General features: G+C 40.1%; 1 protein-coding gene across 6 annotated transcripts in view; it reads left to right on the top strand.

Annotated features, from left to right (window-relative positions):
- trip12 (thyroid hormone receptor interactor 12) overlaps positions 1–17004 on the top strand; it is a 136958-nt gene that overhangs the window by 48028 nt on the left and 71926 nt on the right. For all 6 annotated transcript variants that reach the window (XM_067995070.1, XM_067995069.1, XM_067995068.1 and 3 more), the window contains exons 7-14: positions 2310–2443; positions 4198–4281; positions 6130–6225; positions 7133–7284; positions 9919–9954; positions 10047–10142; positions 14071–14163; positions 15140–15301. In XM_067995070.1, coding sequence (XP_067851171.1) covers positions 2310–2443; positions 4198–4281; positions 6130–6225; positions 7133–7284; positions 9919–9954; positions 10047–10142; positions 14071–14163; positions 15140–15301 — 853 coding nt within the window. The remainder of the gene's footprint in view (positions 1–2309; positions 2444–4197; positions 4282–6129; positions 6226–7132; positions 7285–9918; positions 9955–10046; positions 10143–14070; positions 14164–15139; positions 15302–17004) is intronic.

Here is a 17004-nt window from a genome sequence, read left to right as displayed (position 1 = left end):
ACAATACTCCAGGTGTGGTCTCACCAAGGCCCTGTATAACTGCAGCAAGACGTCCTTGCTCCTATACCTAAATCCTCTTGCAGTGATGGCCAATATACCATTTGCCTTCCTAACTGCTTGCTGCACCTGCATATTTGCTTACAGTGACTAATGTACAAGGACACCCAGGTCCCTTTTGTACAGCAACATTCCCCAATCTATCACCATTTAAGTAATACTCTGCCTTTCTGTTTTTCCTTCCGAAGCGGATAACTTCACATTTATCTACATTATACTGCATCTGCCATGTATTTGCCCACTCACTCAACTTGTCCAAATTGCCTTGAAGCCTCTTTGCATCCTCCTCACAGCTCATGATCTCACCTAGTTTTGTGTCGTCAGCAAACTTGGAAATATTACATTTGGTTCCTTCGTCCAAATCATTGATATATATTGTGAATAGCTGGGACCCAAGCACTGATCCCTGCGGTACCCCACTAGTCACCCCGAAGAAGACCCATTTATTCCTACTCTGTTTCCTGTCTGTTAACCAATTTTCAATCCATGCCAGTATATTACCATCAGTCCCATTTAATTTTGCACACTAACCTCTTATGTGGGACTTTATCAAAGGCCTTCTGAAAATCCAAATAAACCACATCCATTGGTTCTCCCTTATCTATTCTACCAGTTACATCCTCAAAAAAAACTCCAGTAGATTTGTCAAACATGATTTCCCTTTCATAAATCCATGTTGACTTTGTCTAATCCCTTGATATTTTTTTTAAGTGTCCTGTTATCACATCCTTTATAATAGACTCTAGCATTTTCCCTACTACTGATGTTAGGTGAACCAGTCTGTCGTTCCCTGTTTTCTCTCTCCTTTTTTAAATAGTGGGGTTACATATGCCCCTTCCAATCTGCAGGAACTGTTCCATAATCTATAGAATTTTGGAAGACGATAACCAGTGCATCCACTATTTCCATGGCTACCTCTCATAGTACTCTGGGATGCAGATGATCAGGCCCTGGGGATTTATTGGCTTTCAGTCCCATTAATTTCTCCAGCACTTTTTTTACTAATACTAATTTCCTTTAATTCCTCCTTCTCACTAGTCCCTTGGTTCCCTAGCATTTCTGGGAAATTATTTGTGTCCTCTTCCATGAAGACAGAACCAAAGTATTTGTTTAATTGCTCTGCCATTTCCCTGTTCCCCATTATAAATTCTCCAGTTACTGACTGTAAGGGACCTACATTTGTCTTCGCTAATCTTTTTTCTTTCTACATACTTGGAGAAGCTTTAACAGTCTACTTTTATGTTCCATGCAAGTTTACTCTCACACTCTATTTTTCCCCTCTTAATCAATCTATTGGTCCTTTTTGCTGTATTCTAAACTGCTTCCAATCCTCAGGCTTGCTACTTTTTCTGGCAACTTTATATGACTCCTCTTTGGATCTAATACTATCCTTAATTTCTTTTGTTAGCCATGGTTGGGCCGCTTTTCCTTTGTGTTTTTGCACCAGAAAGGAATGTATAATTGTTGCAATTCATGCATTCGTTCTTTAAATGTTAACCATTGCCTATCCACCGTCATGCCAAACTTCTTAATCCATGCCCCTTACATTCAAGCCTAAATCATGAATATAGATCATGAAAAGCAAGGCACCTCGTACTGAGCCCTGTGGAACCCCACTGGAAACAGCCTTCCAGTCACAAAAACACCCTTCGACCATTGCCCTTTGCTTCCTGTCACCGAGCCAATTTTGGATCCAGCTTTCCAGTTTCCCTTGGATCCCATGGGCTTTTACTTTCCTGACCAGTCTGCCATGTGGGATCTTGTCAAAAACCTTATTAAAATCCAAGTAGACTACATCAAACGCACTACCCTCATCAATCCTCCTTGTTACCGCTTCAAAAAAAATGTAATAAAGTTAGTGAGACACTGCCTTCCCTTGACAAACCAATGCTGACTGTCCTTGCTTAATCCGTACCTTTTCTAAATGATACTTCCCTCAGAATTTCTTCCAGTAATTTGCCCACCACTGAGGCTAGGCTGATCTGTAATTACTCTGTCTATCCCCTTCTCCCCTTTTAAACAACGGTACAACGTTAGCAGTCCTCCAGCACCACACCTGCAGTCAGAGAGGATTGGAAAATGATGGTCAGAGCCTCTGCTATTTCCTCCCTTGCTTCTCGTAGTCTGATGGTTTTGCCTGTTGGAGTTGCAGACTTTCCACAGCAGTTGCTTTCTATTACTTAGAAAATGGAAAGAATTTCAGATGTGTTGAATTTTGTTTTCCCCCCTCCTCCTCCTCCACCCCAAAATAGTCGGCGAGGCTCTGGCCTGGGCAAAAGAGGAGCATCTGAGGCTCGCCGACAGGAGAAGATGGCAGATCCTGATAACAACCAGGATGGAGCAAATTCTTCTGCACGCACAGAAGATGTACCTCAAGGAGCATCAGGTAAGAAAGCAATCTTTTTTAAAACCAGGGCTGATAGCATAAAAAAATAAGTGCTGTATAACTTTTTTTCATTATGCGGATGCATGGCAAAAATAAAAACTGGAAAAGCTCAGCAAGTGAGGCAGCATCTGTGGAGAAAGAAACAAGGTTAATGTTAACTCTTTCTTTCTCCATAGATGTTGCCTCACTTGCTGAGCTTGTCCAGCACTTTCTGTTTTTTTATTTCAGATTTCCAGCATCCGCAATATTTTGCTTTTGCATGGCAAAAATAGTTGAGTTGAAAACGGCACGATTTTAGACTCTGATCCATAACCAATCTTTTTCCAAGAAAATGACGGAGGAAACTGATCTCTTTCTCCCCCACCCCCCCCCCCCCCTCCAAAAAAAAGAAATCTGACTGGTATATTGTGTTATGGAGCATTCTAGATGGATATGTAACTGCCTCATTTCTTCAAAAAAAAATTAATTTCAATCTCAAAACATTTTCCTTGTCATTAATTTTTGACATCCATGTTATTCTGTAGCCTTTCCCTCCGAGCTTTCAACTGATAGCATTGCTCTAGAGTGGACTGCTAAATGAGGTTTGGTGATGCTCTTGGCACCTGAAAATATTTCACTCGATATTATGTCAAGTGGAAGTTGTGAGCACTTTATCCAAGCAATCTGGCTTTAACAATCTTCCAGTGGATATCTTGGGTCTTGTTCCATCAGAGGTTACGTGACCATTCTTTGGAATCCTGAGACTATCTTTTGGTTTTGAATGAGTTACCTGGAAAGTAACTGAGTAAGCTATGCCATTTGGCACTAGCAGGAATTTTAATCTTGTTCTCCACAAATTTATAATCCCTTTGATCCCCCGTTGTAATTTTATCAAAATGGTTGCATGCTTGGCTTCTGTTATTACATGTCAGCTCGGTAAGCTTCAATAATTTCTTTTGATGGGTTGGATTGTTCTATTTTTCGGCTCCATCTGTTTTTTTTCTGTGTAATTTATTATTGCCTCGAATATGGTTTTCCTTATTTTTCGGATGTAGTTTGTTCTCCATTTAGAGTTCATCTGCTATCCTAATGTTTCTCTTTGATTTGGAGTGACTGGATCTCAATTTTGAAAAGTTATATTTAAGTGTAGACTACACTGCAGGTTGCTTTTGTCAAAGAACACAGTCTGACCTGAGGTCAGGACTCCTGTAATGGAGGAAGATCACAAGATTCCAGCAAGGATCAAGTAAAATCACGAGACAGTGCTCCTGTAAATTTCCTCCTTGTGGAACAATGGACCTATTTGCTGTATTGTAAATCATCTGCACTTGTGAACAAGATACCTAATCTAAGATGTCATTGAAGCCTTTTACTGGTTAGGGGAATATTTTCTTGAGGATGGTCAGGCTGTTGCTAGCACTTTGTGGTAAACATGATTTAAAAGAGCTTCACTTGGCATCAGCAGGATGGTTGTTAAAACTACTGTACCTAAGGTGTAGTGATTTACTACTGGTGGTGTATTCAGTGATTGAAACTTTTATGTTTGTAATTTTCAATTTAAGTAAATAGTATTTTATGCATACTTGGAGAATCAAACTGAAAATAAGACATCTGGGGGACAAAAAGGAGTTTGCCGAGACCCAAGCTTGTAACTTGCCCTCAAGTATTGTAATAGAGCTTCTTGTAAACTAAGCATAGAGTTCAGTTGATAATTTCATTTGGTTACTTTAAAGGCTTTTTTAACAAAAGTGGAGTGACTGTCTTGTTCACTTCAGCTTCTAGTTCCGTTGCTGGAGCTGTTGGAATGCCAACTTCTGGAGAGAGCGAGTCAGATGATTCTGAAATGGGCCGATTACAAGGTGAGGAGTCTATAGAACTAATTGTACAGTGACATTAAACCTTGTAAACCAGTTGTATTGATAGATATCTATGCTCAAGTACATTTGCAAGAATCCACTTTATGCAAAGGTACCATATTATAATCTTATGCCGGCATGGGCTGAATGGCCTCCTTCTGTGCTGTTACCATTCTATGTGGAAAATAAACAGTTCCTTTCATGTCCTCAAGATGTCCCAAAGTGCTTTACAGCCAGTGATTTAGTCTTTTTGAAATGCAGTTATTGTTCAGGCAAACGTGACACGCAAGGACCCACAAGCAGTAAATGAGATAAATGACTACTTGAACTGTTTTGGTGGTTTTGGCCAAGAGGGGAATGTTCTCTGCTCCTCCTTTTGAGTAGCCCATGGGATCTTCAACATCACCTGAACAGGTGTGAGGATTTCATGTCTTATCCAAAAGAGTGCACCTCCAACAATGGAGCACCCCCTTAGTACTGCACTGAAGAGTCAGCCTAGATCAAGTCCTAGAATGGTCTTTTGACCCAGGTGAGGGAGCTACCAGCTCAGCCAAGCTAAAGCATATGGGGCTAGTAACCCTTCAAGATAAAGAATCTGAAGCAGTTTTCTTTTGTAGACAAAATTCAACTGAAGTAATTACTTTAATGCAATAGTTGAAAAATTGCACTATTGAATTCAAGTCACAGAAAGGTGAAAAGTGAGTTCCTTTAGGAGACTGAGCCCTAATGAGTACCAGAATACATCCCCACCTGAAATCCCCTTGCTTGGCTAATTTGTTCTGGTAGGAAGGAAATTTCCACACCTAGAGGGTGGGATGGTTGGAAAGAAGAGTAGGATCATTATATAACTGAAGAGATCAACATATTTGGATTTAAATAATTTTATGTTGAAACTAGTCAGTTTGTACTGATACCAATAATTTCAGATTCTGCATTTGGTCTGATGAGTCATAAAAACTAGCACCCATAGATGTAAAGGGGTTCATTTTCAACGTGCTGCCTGGGTGTGAAACTGGCATTGTGGATCCAATTTTTGTTTTAATTGATTTTCAAAGAAATAAAAATCAGGTGGCAGATCCACAACTTCAATTTTGCACTTGGATGGCAAGTTGACCAAATTCCGATGTCCTTGCATCAGCTTAGCCAACTCGTACTCCAATCACACTGAAAGACAGATCCAGGGACAGAGCATTTTATTGCCACAATAGACTTTTTTTTCTCTTGTAGTGGAAATTGGTGAAATATCACTGCATAGGGCACGTTGTCACATCTGGGTTAGGGCTTTATGATGGGCAGCAGGTTGATGTGATGCATCATGGAATTTCTGGGACCTATGTGGTAAAGACACTGCATCATTCCCTTCTGATAGATCTATAGTATGTATGTTCTATCTGGAGTTCTTAATAAATTTTTATTAGCAAGGAATCTACTCTCTGTTTTACTCTCCTTTGTCTACCTGTGTGTCTCATTTTCTTTTTTTTTCTCTTGCTCACTCTCTTTCATGCTTTCAGACTCCCGCCCCCCCCCCCCCCCAAAATTGAAGCAATTTAATTAATTTAAATGGTGTGTTTGCAACACTAACTCAAAGGCTAGGGTTACCATGTCCATAGTGTTGGTTTCTACCTAGGTTACAAGCAGGTGGAAATTATTTTCCACCACTTGGTAAGTACAATTTGCTATTAATGTGTGATGCATTACTGCAGGGACCCATTCCCACAAGATTTTTTGGCGAACTCATTGGAATGATATTTCTGTACTATGCAAATTTAAATCTCAATAAATATAGAAATCAGTGAACAGAAGACTGTTGTACTAGAATATGCTTTACCGGTAACTGTGTTTATCTTCCAGCTTTATTAGAGGCACGTGGCCTTCCACCCCACCTTTTTGGCCCTCTTGGTCCACGAATGTCCCAGCTTTTTCATAGAACAATTGGAAGTGGAGCAAGTGAGTAATCAATGCTAATGATTAAGTAGTAGAGCAATTTTTCTTTGACATCCTTGCAGCAATAATAATTCCAATTTAGCTTTTAAGATTGTTGTAATTTTTGTTTGAAGTCATCGGCAGCATGTGTAAGATGTAGGTGTTCTTGGTTTTAAATTTGTTTGGATGTTTGTGCAGGATGAGTGCTACTAATGCTGGGGAGCAGAATGCGCTTCCTTTTTGAGCGCAAAGTCTCTGCATCAAGTACTCTAGGTCATTTATTGCATGAGCCAGATGCTGTGATAATTGTAACTTACTCCAACAATGCACCTTGATGCTTACTTTGAACAATGTCCTATTTTTGCTGATCTAATTTCAGTTTATCACACCAGATATTCTTAAGGAACTTCTGGATGAGATTGCCATTCTGTTACTAATTTGTTAAATTTATGGCAGTTTCTGTGCTGTGGATTTACACCATTGGAATTGGCTGAGAAAATCCCAGTTGATACCCATTTGAATCCCTACAGTAAACAGAGGTTTTTGTAATACTATCAATCTGATGTGGATTCAAGAACAGGCCCCAGAGGTGAGACTTTCTAATCCACTGTGCCACCTGTTCGAGTTTATTCCAGATTGCTGGGCAGATATCCCTGGTGGTACTGTATCGTGTACTGACAATCTGGGATGTAAATTGGTATGGTGTGGGCTTTGGTTTGATTTCAGCCCGGATAATCTGAAGCATTTCACTGGAGTTGAGTCAGCTGACATTGCTCACTCACTCTTCACTGGCTCAGCAGGATGGATTGCCTGCACTGTTGTCACAGGAGTGGCTGAAAGTATGGCCGTGGAAAGCAGTAGAGGGGAGCTAAAAGCAATGTTTAAAATTACAGGGTAACAGTTGAAATTCTCATGAAACAATTTTTCTCAGGTTCAAAAGCACAGCAGCTCCTACAGGGTCTGCAAGCTACTGGAGATGAGAGTCAGCAACTTCAAGCAGTCATCGAGATGTGCCAGCTATTAGTAATGGGGAATGAAGAAACCCTGGGAGGATTTCCAGTGAAGAGTGTTGTCCCAGCTTTGGTAGGAACCATTAATAGAATCATAGAAAATTTACGGCACAGAAGGAGGCCATTCAGCCCAACATGTCCGAGCCACCCAGCCTAATCCCACTTTCCCACACTTGGTCCGTAGCCTTGCAGGTAATGGCTCCTCAGGTGCACAGCCAGGTATTTTTTAAGTGACTTGAGAGTTTCTGCCTCTACCAGCCCCTCAAGCAGTGATTTCCAGACCCCCACCACCCTCTGGGCGAAAAAAAGAGTTCCTCATTTCCATTCTAATCCTTCTACCAATCACTTTTAAATCTATGCCCCCTGGTTATTGACCCCTCTGTTAAGGGAAATAGGTCCTTCGTATCCACTCTATCTAGGCCCCTCATCATTTTGTACACCTCAATCAAATCACTCCTCAGCCTTTTCTGTTCCAAGGAAAAAACCCCAGCCTGTCCAATCAGTCATCGTAGCTAAAATTCTCCAGTCCTGGCAACATCCTTGTAAACCTCCTCTGCACCCTCTCCAGTGCAATTACATCCTTCCTGTAATGTGGTGACCAGAACTTTGCGCAGTACTCAAGCTGTGGCCTAACTAGTGTTTTATACAGCATAACATCCCTGCTCTTATATTCTATGCCTCTGCTAATAAAGGAAAGCATTCCATATGCCGCCTTAATCACCTTATCTACCTGTCCTGCTACCTTCAGGGATCTGTGGACATGCACTCCAAGGTCCCTCACTTCCTCTACACCTCTCAGTATCCTCCCATTTATTGTGCATTCCTTTGCCTTGTTTGCTCTCCCCAAATGCATTACCTCACACTTCTCCGGATTGAACTCCATTTGCTACTTTTCTGCCCATCTGACCAGTCCATTGATATCTTCCTGCAGTCTACAGCTTTCCTTCTCACTATCAACCACACGGCCTATCTTTGTGTCATTCGCAAATTTCTTAATCATGCCCCCTACGCTTAAGTCCAAATTGTTAATTTTTTACCACAAAAAGCAAAGGACCGAGCTCTGCAGCACCCCACTGGAAACAGCCTTCGTCGCCAAAACACCCGTCGACCATTACCCTTTGCTTCCAGCCTCTGAGTCAATTTTGGATCCAATTTGTCACATTCCCTTGGATCCCATGGGCCTTTACTTTTTTGACCAATCTGCCATGTGGTTAACGAAATGTCTAATCATTCTTTTGCATATAAAAGCTGGCAGCATGCTACACACCATATATTGCAGATACATTTCTATAACACTCCACATACAGAAAATGTCTCTGCTCTTCAACGAGAAGGGTGACTTTTTTTTATAATGGGTTTTTGAGTTCAGAACATGAGTATGAATATTACTTGCAAAACCCAAAACTTCAATTCCAGTGGACATGGTTAAGTCCAATGCTAGTGCTGACAGCTTAAGAGTAGCCATAGAGGCTAAAATGACATGCTGAATATGTTTGAAGAAAATATGATCTGATTTCACACTGGATGCTTTGCTGGCATATAACAAGTACATAATTGGTACCATGAGTTTCATGAGAGCAGTGCTTTAGTGTAAAAGAAATTGAACTATTCCTGTTCGTAAGTCGATTATATAAACATTTGAATGAAAGCTTATTGCACCACGTAGGCATTTTTAACATGGCACACAATACACTACTACCAATTTTCCCACTTATCTTAACTAGCAAAACATTTGTTTTGATCAATTGCTGGAAAATAAGGATAGCCTGCGAAGATTTTCACATTGGTTGCATTATGTATAAAAAGAATATGGATTAAAAAGAACAGGCAATATGCAATGGCAGAATCTGCAACAATGAAGGGTTAACTTTAGTTTCCAGCTACTGAAATGTGTATACAATAAAACTGTATTAATTCAATTGACTTTAAGCATGATGTCACTATATAAAATTCACTGGAAAATATTCAGTGGTGTTCCAAGAAAGTTGTTTACATTAAACTAAACCAGATCTTAGTTGTTTGAGAAGTTTTGCATAAGTACAGTAAGTAATTCTAAGATAAAGCATTAAATTGAGGCTAGTATTTTGAGATTTTAATCTTTGCTTTAATTGTGCAGAGGAATAAGTTTCTCACTTTTTTGAGAACTGTTTTAATTTGTATGTACACTAGTGTAAGTGGTAGCCTCAGTTTAAACTTCATAAGTTCACTATACCAAGACTTAGATCTGTCAAAAACTTCCTTGAGTCGAGGGGAGGAAGTTATTCTGGTAATCATGTAACATTGAAGTTATCTTAGGAAGCCAGCACGTTGCGATTAACATCCAAGCTGCGAAGAGTATAGCCAGCACTGGCTTCACCGTATTGGGTGGAAACTTCAATATGGAGTGCAGGGATATTGATTTGTGTTGAACATGGTTGAGATTATGGAGTGTGAAAATACTGAAGCTGATCCCTGTTGAAGCATGTGGTATTATGTAACTAGCAACTATTTGTTTGGTGCTTGGTTTGTTACATGAGAAACACAAATGTTCCAAAGTTTGAGCAGAAATTGTGTAGTTAAATTTGTTTTTAAGATTAATTACCTTCTTGGCTAGTTCTTCTGAAATCTTTACAAAGTCTTATCCAAATTCGAATCTTTTACATGCCCTTGACTCTTGAAATATGCACATCAACAACTCTCATCATTAATAACTCTTATTTCTTTACAGATAACTTTGTTGCAGATGGAGCACAACTTTGACATTGTAAGTATTTCCCACTAGCGTAGTTACTAAAATGTTTCCTGAGTGGTGGTTAATTTACTGAAGTGTTCTACTCCTTACCTCTAATATAACAGATGAACCACGCTTGCAGAGCTTTGACTTACATGATGGAAGCCCTTCCTAGGTCATCGGCTGTGGTTGTTGATGCCATTCCAGTCTTCCTGGAAAAGGTGAGAACAGGTTGACAAATTACAAAAATGCAATCATCTTTATGAATTCCTTAACGGGCACCTTCTTGCATTTATACCCTGTTAAATATTGCCACTCATACTAAATGTGTGAAAATATCCGATTAGTAATAGCAGGAATAAATTGTGAAAATATGTTTGAACATATATTTGAATTACTCAGCTTTACTATTGATTGCACTATGCGGAGGCAATAGAATAAAACTAAGCCCAGGTTCGCAAAGGAAGAAATTGCTTGAGCATGGCCTCTAAGACAGTTGTGACATCTGTTTCAGTAGGCTTAAAGTCTGTCTTTTTGACCTGGGAAAGCCTACTGATTGCATATGTTGGGTTTCCATTAAGGCAAAGAATTGGACATTGAGTCACAATATTTTGAGCAAAAGGTGTTTCCGGCCCCTCGTTGCCACCACCCGCCCGGTCATGTCCCACAAGACTACTTTCAAGGGCTTAATGTATATAAAGAGTAATCTTTGTGTGGCATTTGTTTCCACCAAATATTAGGCCATAATTTGCTGTCGCAGGGCATCTAACGGTATCTGCCGTTAATTAGACTTGGCTCACAAAAAATTTTAAACCTAAACGTGCAAGGGCAAGTGCTGTAAGTGCGAGCTGATGGCGCAGCGAGGGAAACAGGGCATCTGGGACCTGAGTGAACAGGGCAAGCAACTGTGCATCTCCTTAACCAATCATATTAAAGGATTGTGAAATAAACAGCGCATGGGTTGAGAAGGAAGTGTAAATTAGAGTGGATGAAATCAATATCAAATCAGGTACTGAAAGAGGGAAAGAAAGATGGGATTGAGAGAGAAGAGAGACAAAGGAAAAGTTTTTTTTTAAATGTAACCTTTGAATCTCCAACAATTAAAACCTGAAGGAATGAGACTCTACAGTTTAAATTGTTCACTTTCTGGGCCAGAGAGGCTGATAGGCAGTAATTATCACTCATCACATCATTAAAAGAGTACACAGACTTGAAATGGCCTGACTTAACCTTCTGTGGTGAGTTTAATTCGTATCGACCATGCAAATACAGCAACTTAACGCCATTCAATACATTTCAATAGTGAGGCAGACAGCGAGATGCCATTTTTGCAAAGCTAATGGTGGAGCAACTCAGAGCAACATTTGGATATTTGAGTTTAACCGCGCATCTGCCCCTTACCTGAAGTTGCTATACCGTTTGCGCATAAATAGCGGCAAGCGCCATTAGCCTCACCATTATTTTGGCAGCAAATTCTGGCCCATTGTATTTCTGGCAGTCAGAAATGCTTCAACCTTCCAACCTACTGGGCCAGTTACCTAAAAGATCTGAATCTTTATCAAAGTATTCATTATTTGCTTTGTATTTGGTATCTGCAATCTTGGAGTTTTTACTTCAAGTATCCTGATCCAAGTGAGGATGTATTAAAAATGATAAGGCCCATATGACTTGACTCCCTTGAGTACTATCACTAACCTCTTTCCAGCCTGAAAACTTGACATTGATGGTTCCCTCGGTTTTCTGTATTTAAACAAAATATGCATCACCGTAATTTGTCCCCATTCCAGGACTCTTGGCCATTAATCACCAAAGTGGCACTTTGTCAAAGGTGGATCCCATAGTCCAATCACATAGTATCAACTGTTATCCCTGTCTACCATGACTGAAATATCTTTGAAAAATCCCAGAAGGTTATTTAAAAATGATCTGTGTGCTGACTTTAACAAGTTGTGCTTTTCCCAGCGTTGACGCACTAGATCTATTTCAGTGCGGTTTCCATATGTCTGAAAAGAGGTAAACATTTCAGTCACAGCTGAAGATTGTTTATAAGAAACTAGCTTTGAAACCAGGATCCTATGGGTTCCCTTAAATTTTAGAAATAGTTAAATGGGAAATTTTTGTCAAACTCCAGCTTCCTTGCTTGGATACTTTTTTGGAAGACCAATCTCAAAATTCCTCCTTATTCTCAAAGTAACCATGTAGGATTGTTTTTTCTGATTGCTAGTGATTTCAGGGTCAGTTATTTCATTAGAACTCAGTCTGCTTGTGCTATAAATATTTGCGATGAAATTTAGATGTACTGAATTTAGTCCTGACTGCTTTGTTTAATTCTACATATTTTGATAATGTGCAGCACAGAAACAGGCCATTTGGCCCAACAGGTCTAAGCTGATGTTTGTGCTCCACACCAGCCTCCTCCCACCTTACTTTATCTCACCCTAACAACATATCCTTCTATTCCTTTCTCCCTCATGTACCTATCTAGTTTCCCCTTAAATGCATCTATGCTGGTCGCCACAAGTACTACTTGTGGTAGCAAGTCCTGCCTTCTAACCACTCTCTGGGTGAAGAAGCTTCTCCTGAATTCCCTGTTGGATTTATTAGTGACTATCTTATATTTATGGCCCCTAGTTCTGGTCACTGCAAGTGCAAACATCTTCTCTACATCTACCCTTCCATAATCTGAAGGACCTCTTTCGAGTCACCCCTCAGTCTTCTTTCTAGAGAAAAATTCCCCAGCCTGTTCAACCTTTCAGGAAAGATTGAACCTCTCAGTTCTGGTGTCATCCTAGTAAATCTTTTTTGCACCTTCTCCAGTACCTCTATCCTTTTTATAATATGGAGACCAGAACTGTTCAAAGTACTCCCTAGTGTGATCTAACCGAGGTTTTATACAAGTTTAACATAATTTCTCTGCTTTTCAATTCTGTCGCTCCTAGAAACGAACCCTAGTGTTTTGTTTGCTTTTTAACCTGCGTTGCTACTTTGTGATTTGTGTGTCTATACCCCCAGACCCCTCTGCCCCTCTACCCCATTTAGACTCTCCATGGAGTATATGGCTTCATTCTTCCGACCAAAATGTACCACCTCACACTTGCCAAATACACACCCATTCTGCAAGTTTATCAGTGTCCTCCTGCATTTTGTCACAGTCCTCCATATTAACTAAAACCCCCAATTTGCTGTCGTCCGCAAATTTTGAAATTGTACTTCTGAATGCAGAGTCAAAATCGTTTATGTAAATGAACGGTGGTCCCAGTTCTTGATCCCTGTGGAACACCACTTCCCATCTTTTGCTAGTCTGAGTAACTACCTTTAACCCCTGCTGTTTTGTAGCCAGCTTGTTATCCATTCTATTTGTCTCCTGACTCCACATGCATTGACATTAGTCATGAGTCCACTATGTGGTACCTTATTGAAAGCCTTTTGAAAATCCAAATATATTACATCTACTACATTACCCTTGTTTACCCTTTCTGTTACTTGAAAGAATTCAATAAGGTTGGTTGAGCATGACCATCCCTTTTGAAATCTGTGATGACTATTCTTGTATTTTCGGTTTCCAGATGTTTTTCTATTACACCTTTGAGTAAGGATGCCATTATCTTTCCTACCACTGACATTAAGCTAATTGTCTATAGTTCCCTGGACTTGTTCTATATCCCTTTTTAAATATAGGAATCACATTAGTTGTCTGCCAGTCCTCTGGCACTATTCCCTTTTCTAATGAATTTTTATACATACATAATTTTTTTAATACTTTTTAAAAAAAACCTAGCAAGGCATCTGAGTAAGCTGAGGGTCCAATATTTTGTGACTTAGCCGGAATCATCTTGTACTGCAGTGAATTGCAAAGTCCTCGTCTAAATTTGCAGCTTGCCAAAAAAAATGCTCAGGAAAAATACTAGGATGGTGTCCGTGCAAGGGCATTTCACTAATGACATCACATTTTTTTTGTAGCATGATTTTCTTTTGGTTCTCATGATTTGTAATTGTTCTGGACAGTGCTCTTTAAAGACCAGTACATAAATTTAAATTTTTTTAATCCTTTCTGTAATGTAGCATGTTTTATTGTGTAATTATGGTGTTCCTCGAGCAAGGGTGTGATATAAACCTTTTCATGTATGCAAATTCCATTCTTGTTTCTAGCTACAAGTCATTCAATGCATCGATGTGGCTGAACAGGCTTTGACTGCTCTGGAAATGTTATCACGCAGACATAGTAAAGCCATTTTACAAGCTGTAAGTACTACAAATTTCTGTTAGTGTGGGCAGGAAGACATGATTTTTCCATTCCTTAAATTTCATCTATAAATGACTTTTATTGCAAGGGGGTTGGAGTACAAGAGTAAGGACGTCTTGCTGCAATTGTACAGGGCCTTGGTGAGACCACACCTAGAGTCCTGTGTGCAGTTGTGTTCTCCTTATCAAAGGAGGGATATACGTGCCTTAGAGATGGTTCAACGAAGGTCACTAGATTGATTCCAGGGATAAGAGGAATGTCCAATGAGGAGAGATTGAGTAAAATGGGCCTATATTCTCTGGAGTTTAGAAGAATGAGAGGTGATCCCATTGAATGTCAAAGGGAGAGGTTTAAACCCTCTCTGTTTGGAGATGGTCATTGCCTGGCACTTGCCTGGCGCAAATGTTACTTGCCACTTATCAGCCCAAGCCTGGATGTTGTCCAGTTCATACTGCATGCGGGCACGGACTGCTTCATTATTTGAGGGGATGCGAATGGAACTGAACACTGTGCAATCATCAGCGAACATCCCCATTTCTGACCTTATGAGGGAAGGTCATTGATGAAGCAGCTGATGATGGCTGGGCCTCGGACACTGCCCTGAGGAACTCCTGCAGCAATGTCCTGGGGCTGAGATGATTGGCCTCCAACAACCACAACCATCTTCCTTTGTGCTAGGTATGACTCCAGCTTTCCCCCTGATTCCCATTGACTGAATCTAGCGCTTTCTTCATTTTAACAACTTCCATCATATTCCTTCTATTCTTGTTCCTCAAAGAGTCTTCCAGAGATGTGCAAGAAATTAACACATTCATTTTGAATATTTTTGTAATGTATAAAAGGAATTTGTATAAAGTAAGAATGTGATTCCATGTAGCTTAACTTTAAGTTTTACAAAAGATGTTCTTTTCTATCTTATCTCCTCCCCCTCCCCTCACCCCAACATGTTGCTAATAACTTTTCATAACTTTAAAGGGAGGATTGGCTGACTGCTTGCTATACCTGGAGTTCTTCAGCATCAACGCCCAGCGAAATGCCCTGGCAATAGCAGCAAACTGCTGCCAGAGTATTACTCCTGATGAATTTCACTTTGTTGCTGATTCATTACCCTTGTTAACCCAGAGGCTGACCCATCAGGTACTGAAGATAAATTTTCCATTGGTGGTGACTGAATGTCTACATGTTAATTGTCAATTTAATTTCACAATTTATATTGATGTGTGAAAATATACATGTCCGAACAGATCGCAAACTTAACTGAGGTTACCGTAGAGTTTGTAAAATCTGCTATGACGTTCTTTTTTTGGCCATTGGCTCCTATAGTGAATCTTCTTTATCCAGTGGCCACATCAGTGTAACCCTACTGGATATCTTTAGACTAGTGACCTGGAAGACTCCATTACCCACTGATTCTTTCTGGCTGTCGCTGGTCTCACTTGAGCTAGTAGATCTGCTGCCGGCAGAAAATTACAGCCAGTCTGTGCATGCATAGCATTTTGGATCCCACAGTGCTCTCGGTTTACAGGCAGACCAGTTACACATGACTAAAGTTAATATGGGAAAGCAGCTCAGTTACCTCACTCTCCCAAAACTTGGGCGACAGTATCAAAGGAATCATTTTTAACTCAAATGCTGATTTGAAACATAATTCCGATCAGAGTATAAATTCTGAAATTCCAAGAACAATTCCTACTCGTTCCTATTTAGGTAACTTTAGTTGAGCATGAAAAGTTTCCTATTGCTGCTAAATGTCAGCTGGAAGAAAGCAGGCATTCAGATATCTGTACTTTTCCGAAAATTCTTTTTTACTGAAGGAATGTTTAGAGTGGGCTTTAGTATAACGATCTTCAAATCAGCAATGTTTTTGATCTGCAATTTATCCTGTTCTAAGGTGTCTACCAAAGTCTTGGTATAAAGCTAATTACTCAAGTGTGGGATCTTCCTTGTGGTTAGTCTTGGCGAATCTGGCAAGTTTACATTACCTGGAGTTCTTCAGCATCAACGTCCAGCGAAATGCCCTGGCAATAGCAGCAAACTGCTGCCAGAGTATTACTCCTGATGAATTTCACTTTGTTGCTGATTCATTACCCTTGTTAACCCAGAGGCTGACCCAGGTTGCCACCAAGTATACGTGACCCATGTCAGGAACCAGCAGTCCAAGCACCACTCTTGCGGCTACTTCAAAAGCAAATTTTGATATCTATACTTGTATAGACTTGGTGTATGCAGTTTTTATCCACCTGACAAGGTATCACTGTTTTATGAAGTATTCCTTTCATGATTACAGTTGTGTGGCTGTTAATTATTCTACTTTAATGGTGGCAAAACAGACTGGATATGGAAGAGGAATGCTGGTGTAGCTGGTAGAGATTTTGGGGAACAACCTTTACAGAGAGAATGGATGTCTTGACCTGCAGGATTTAACGTCTATTGAAACTATACTGGCTAATTCTGCTAGTTTAGTTTTTATTCCCCTTCAACTATTTATCCAATTCCCTTTTGAAAGTTACTGTTAAATCTGCTTTCACCACCCTTTCAGGCAGTGCATTCCAGAATCATAACTGCATTTAAAAAAAGTCTCCTCTCCTCTGGTTCTTTTGCCAATTACCTTAAATCTGTGTCCTCTGGTTACTGACCCTCCTGCCAGTGGAAACAGTTTCTCCCTCCACTCCCTCCACTCAATCAAAACCCTCATAATTTTGAATACCTCCATTAAATCTCCCCTTAACCTTCTCTGCTCGAAGGAGAACAATCCCAGTTTCTCTAATCTCTCCATACAATTGAAGTCCCTCATCCTTGGTACCATTCTAGTAAATCTCCTGAAGGACATAGCTGCTAGA

Source organism: Heptranchias perlo, chromosome 13 (assembly GCF_035084215.1).
Source record: "Heptranchias perlo isolate sHepPer1 chromosome 13, sHepPer1.hap1, whole genome shotgun sequence".
Classification (NCBI taxonomy): domain Eukaryota; kingdom Metazoa; phylum Chordata; class Chondrichthyes; order Hexanchiformes; family Hexanchidae; genus Heptranchias; species Heptranchias perlo.
Note: the sequence above shows the minus strand (reverse complement) of the source record. Positions and strands in the feature narration are given on the sequence as shown.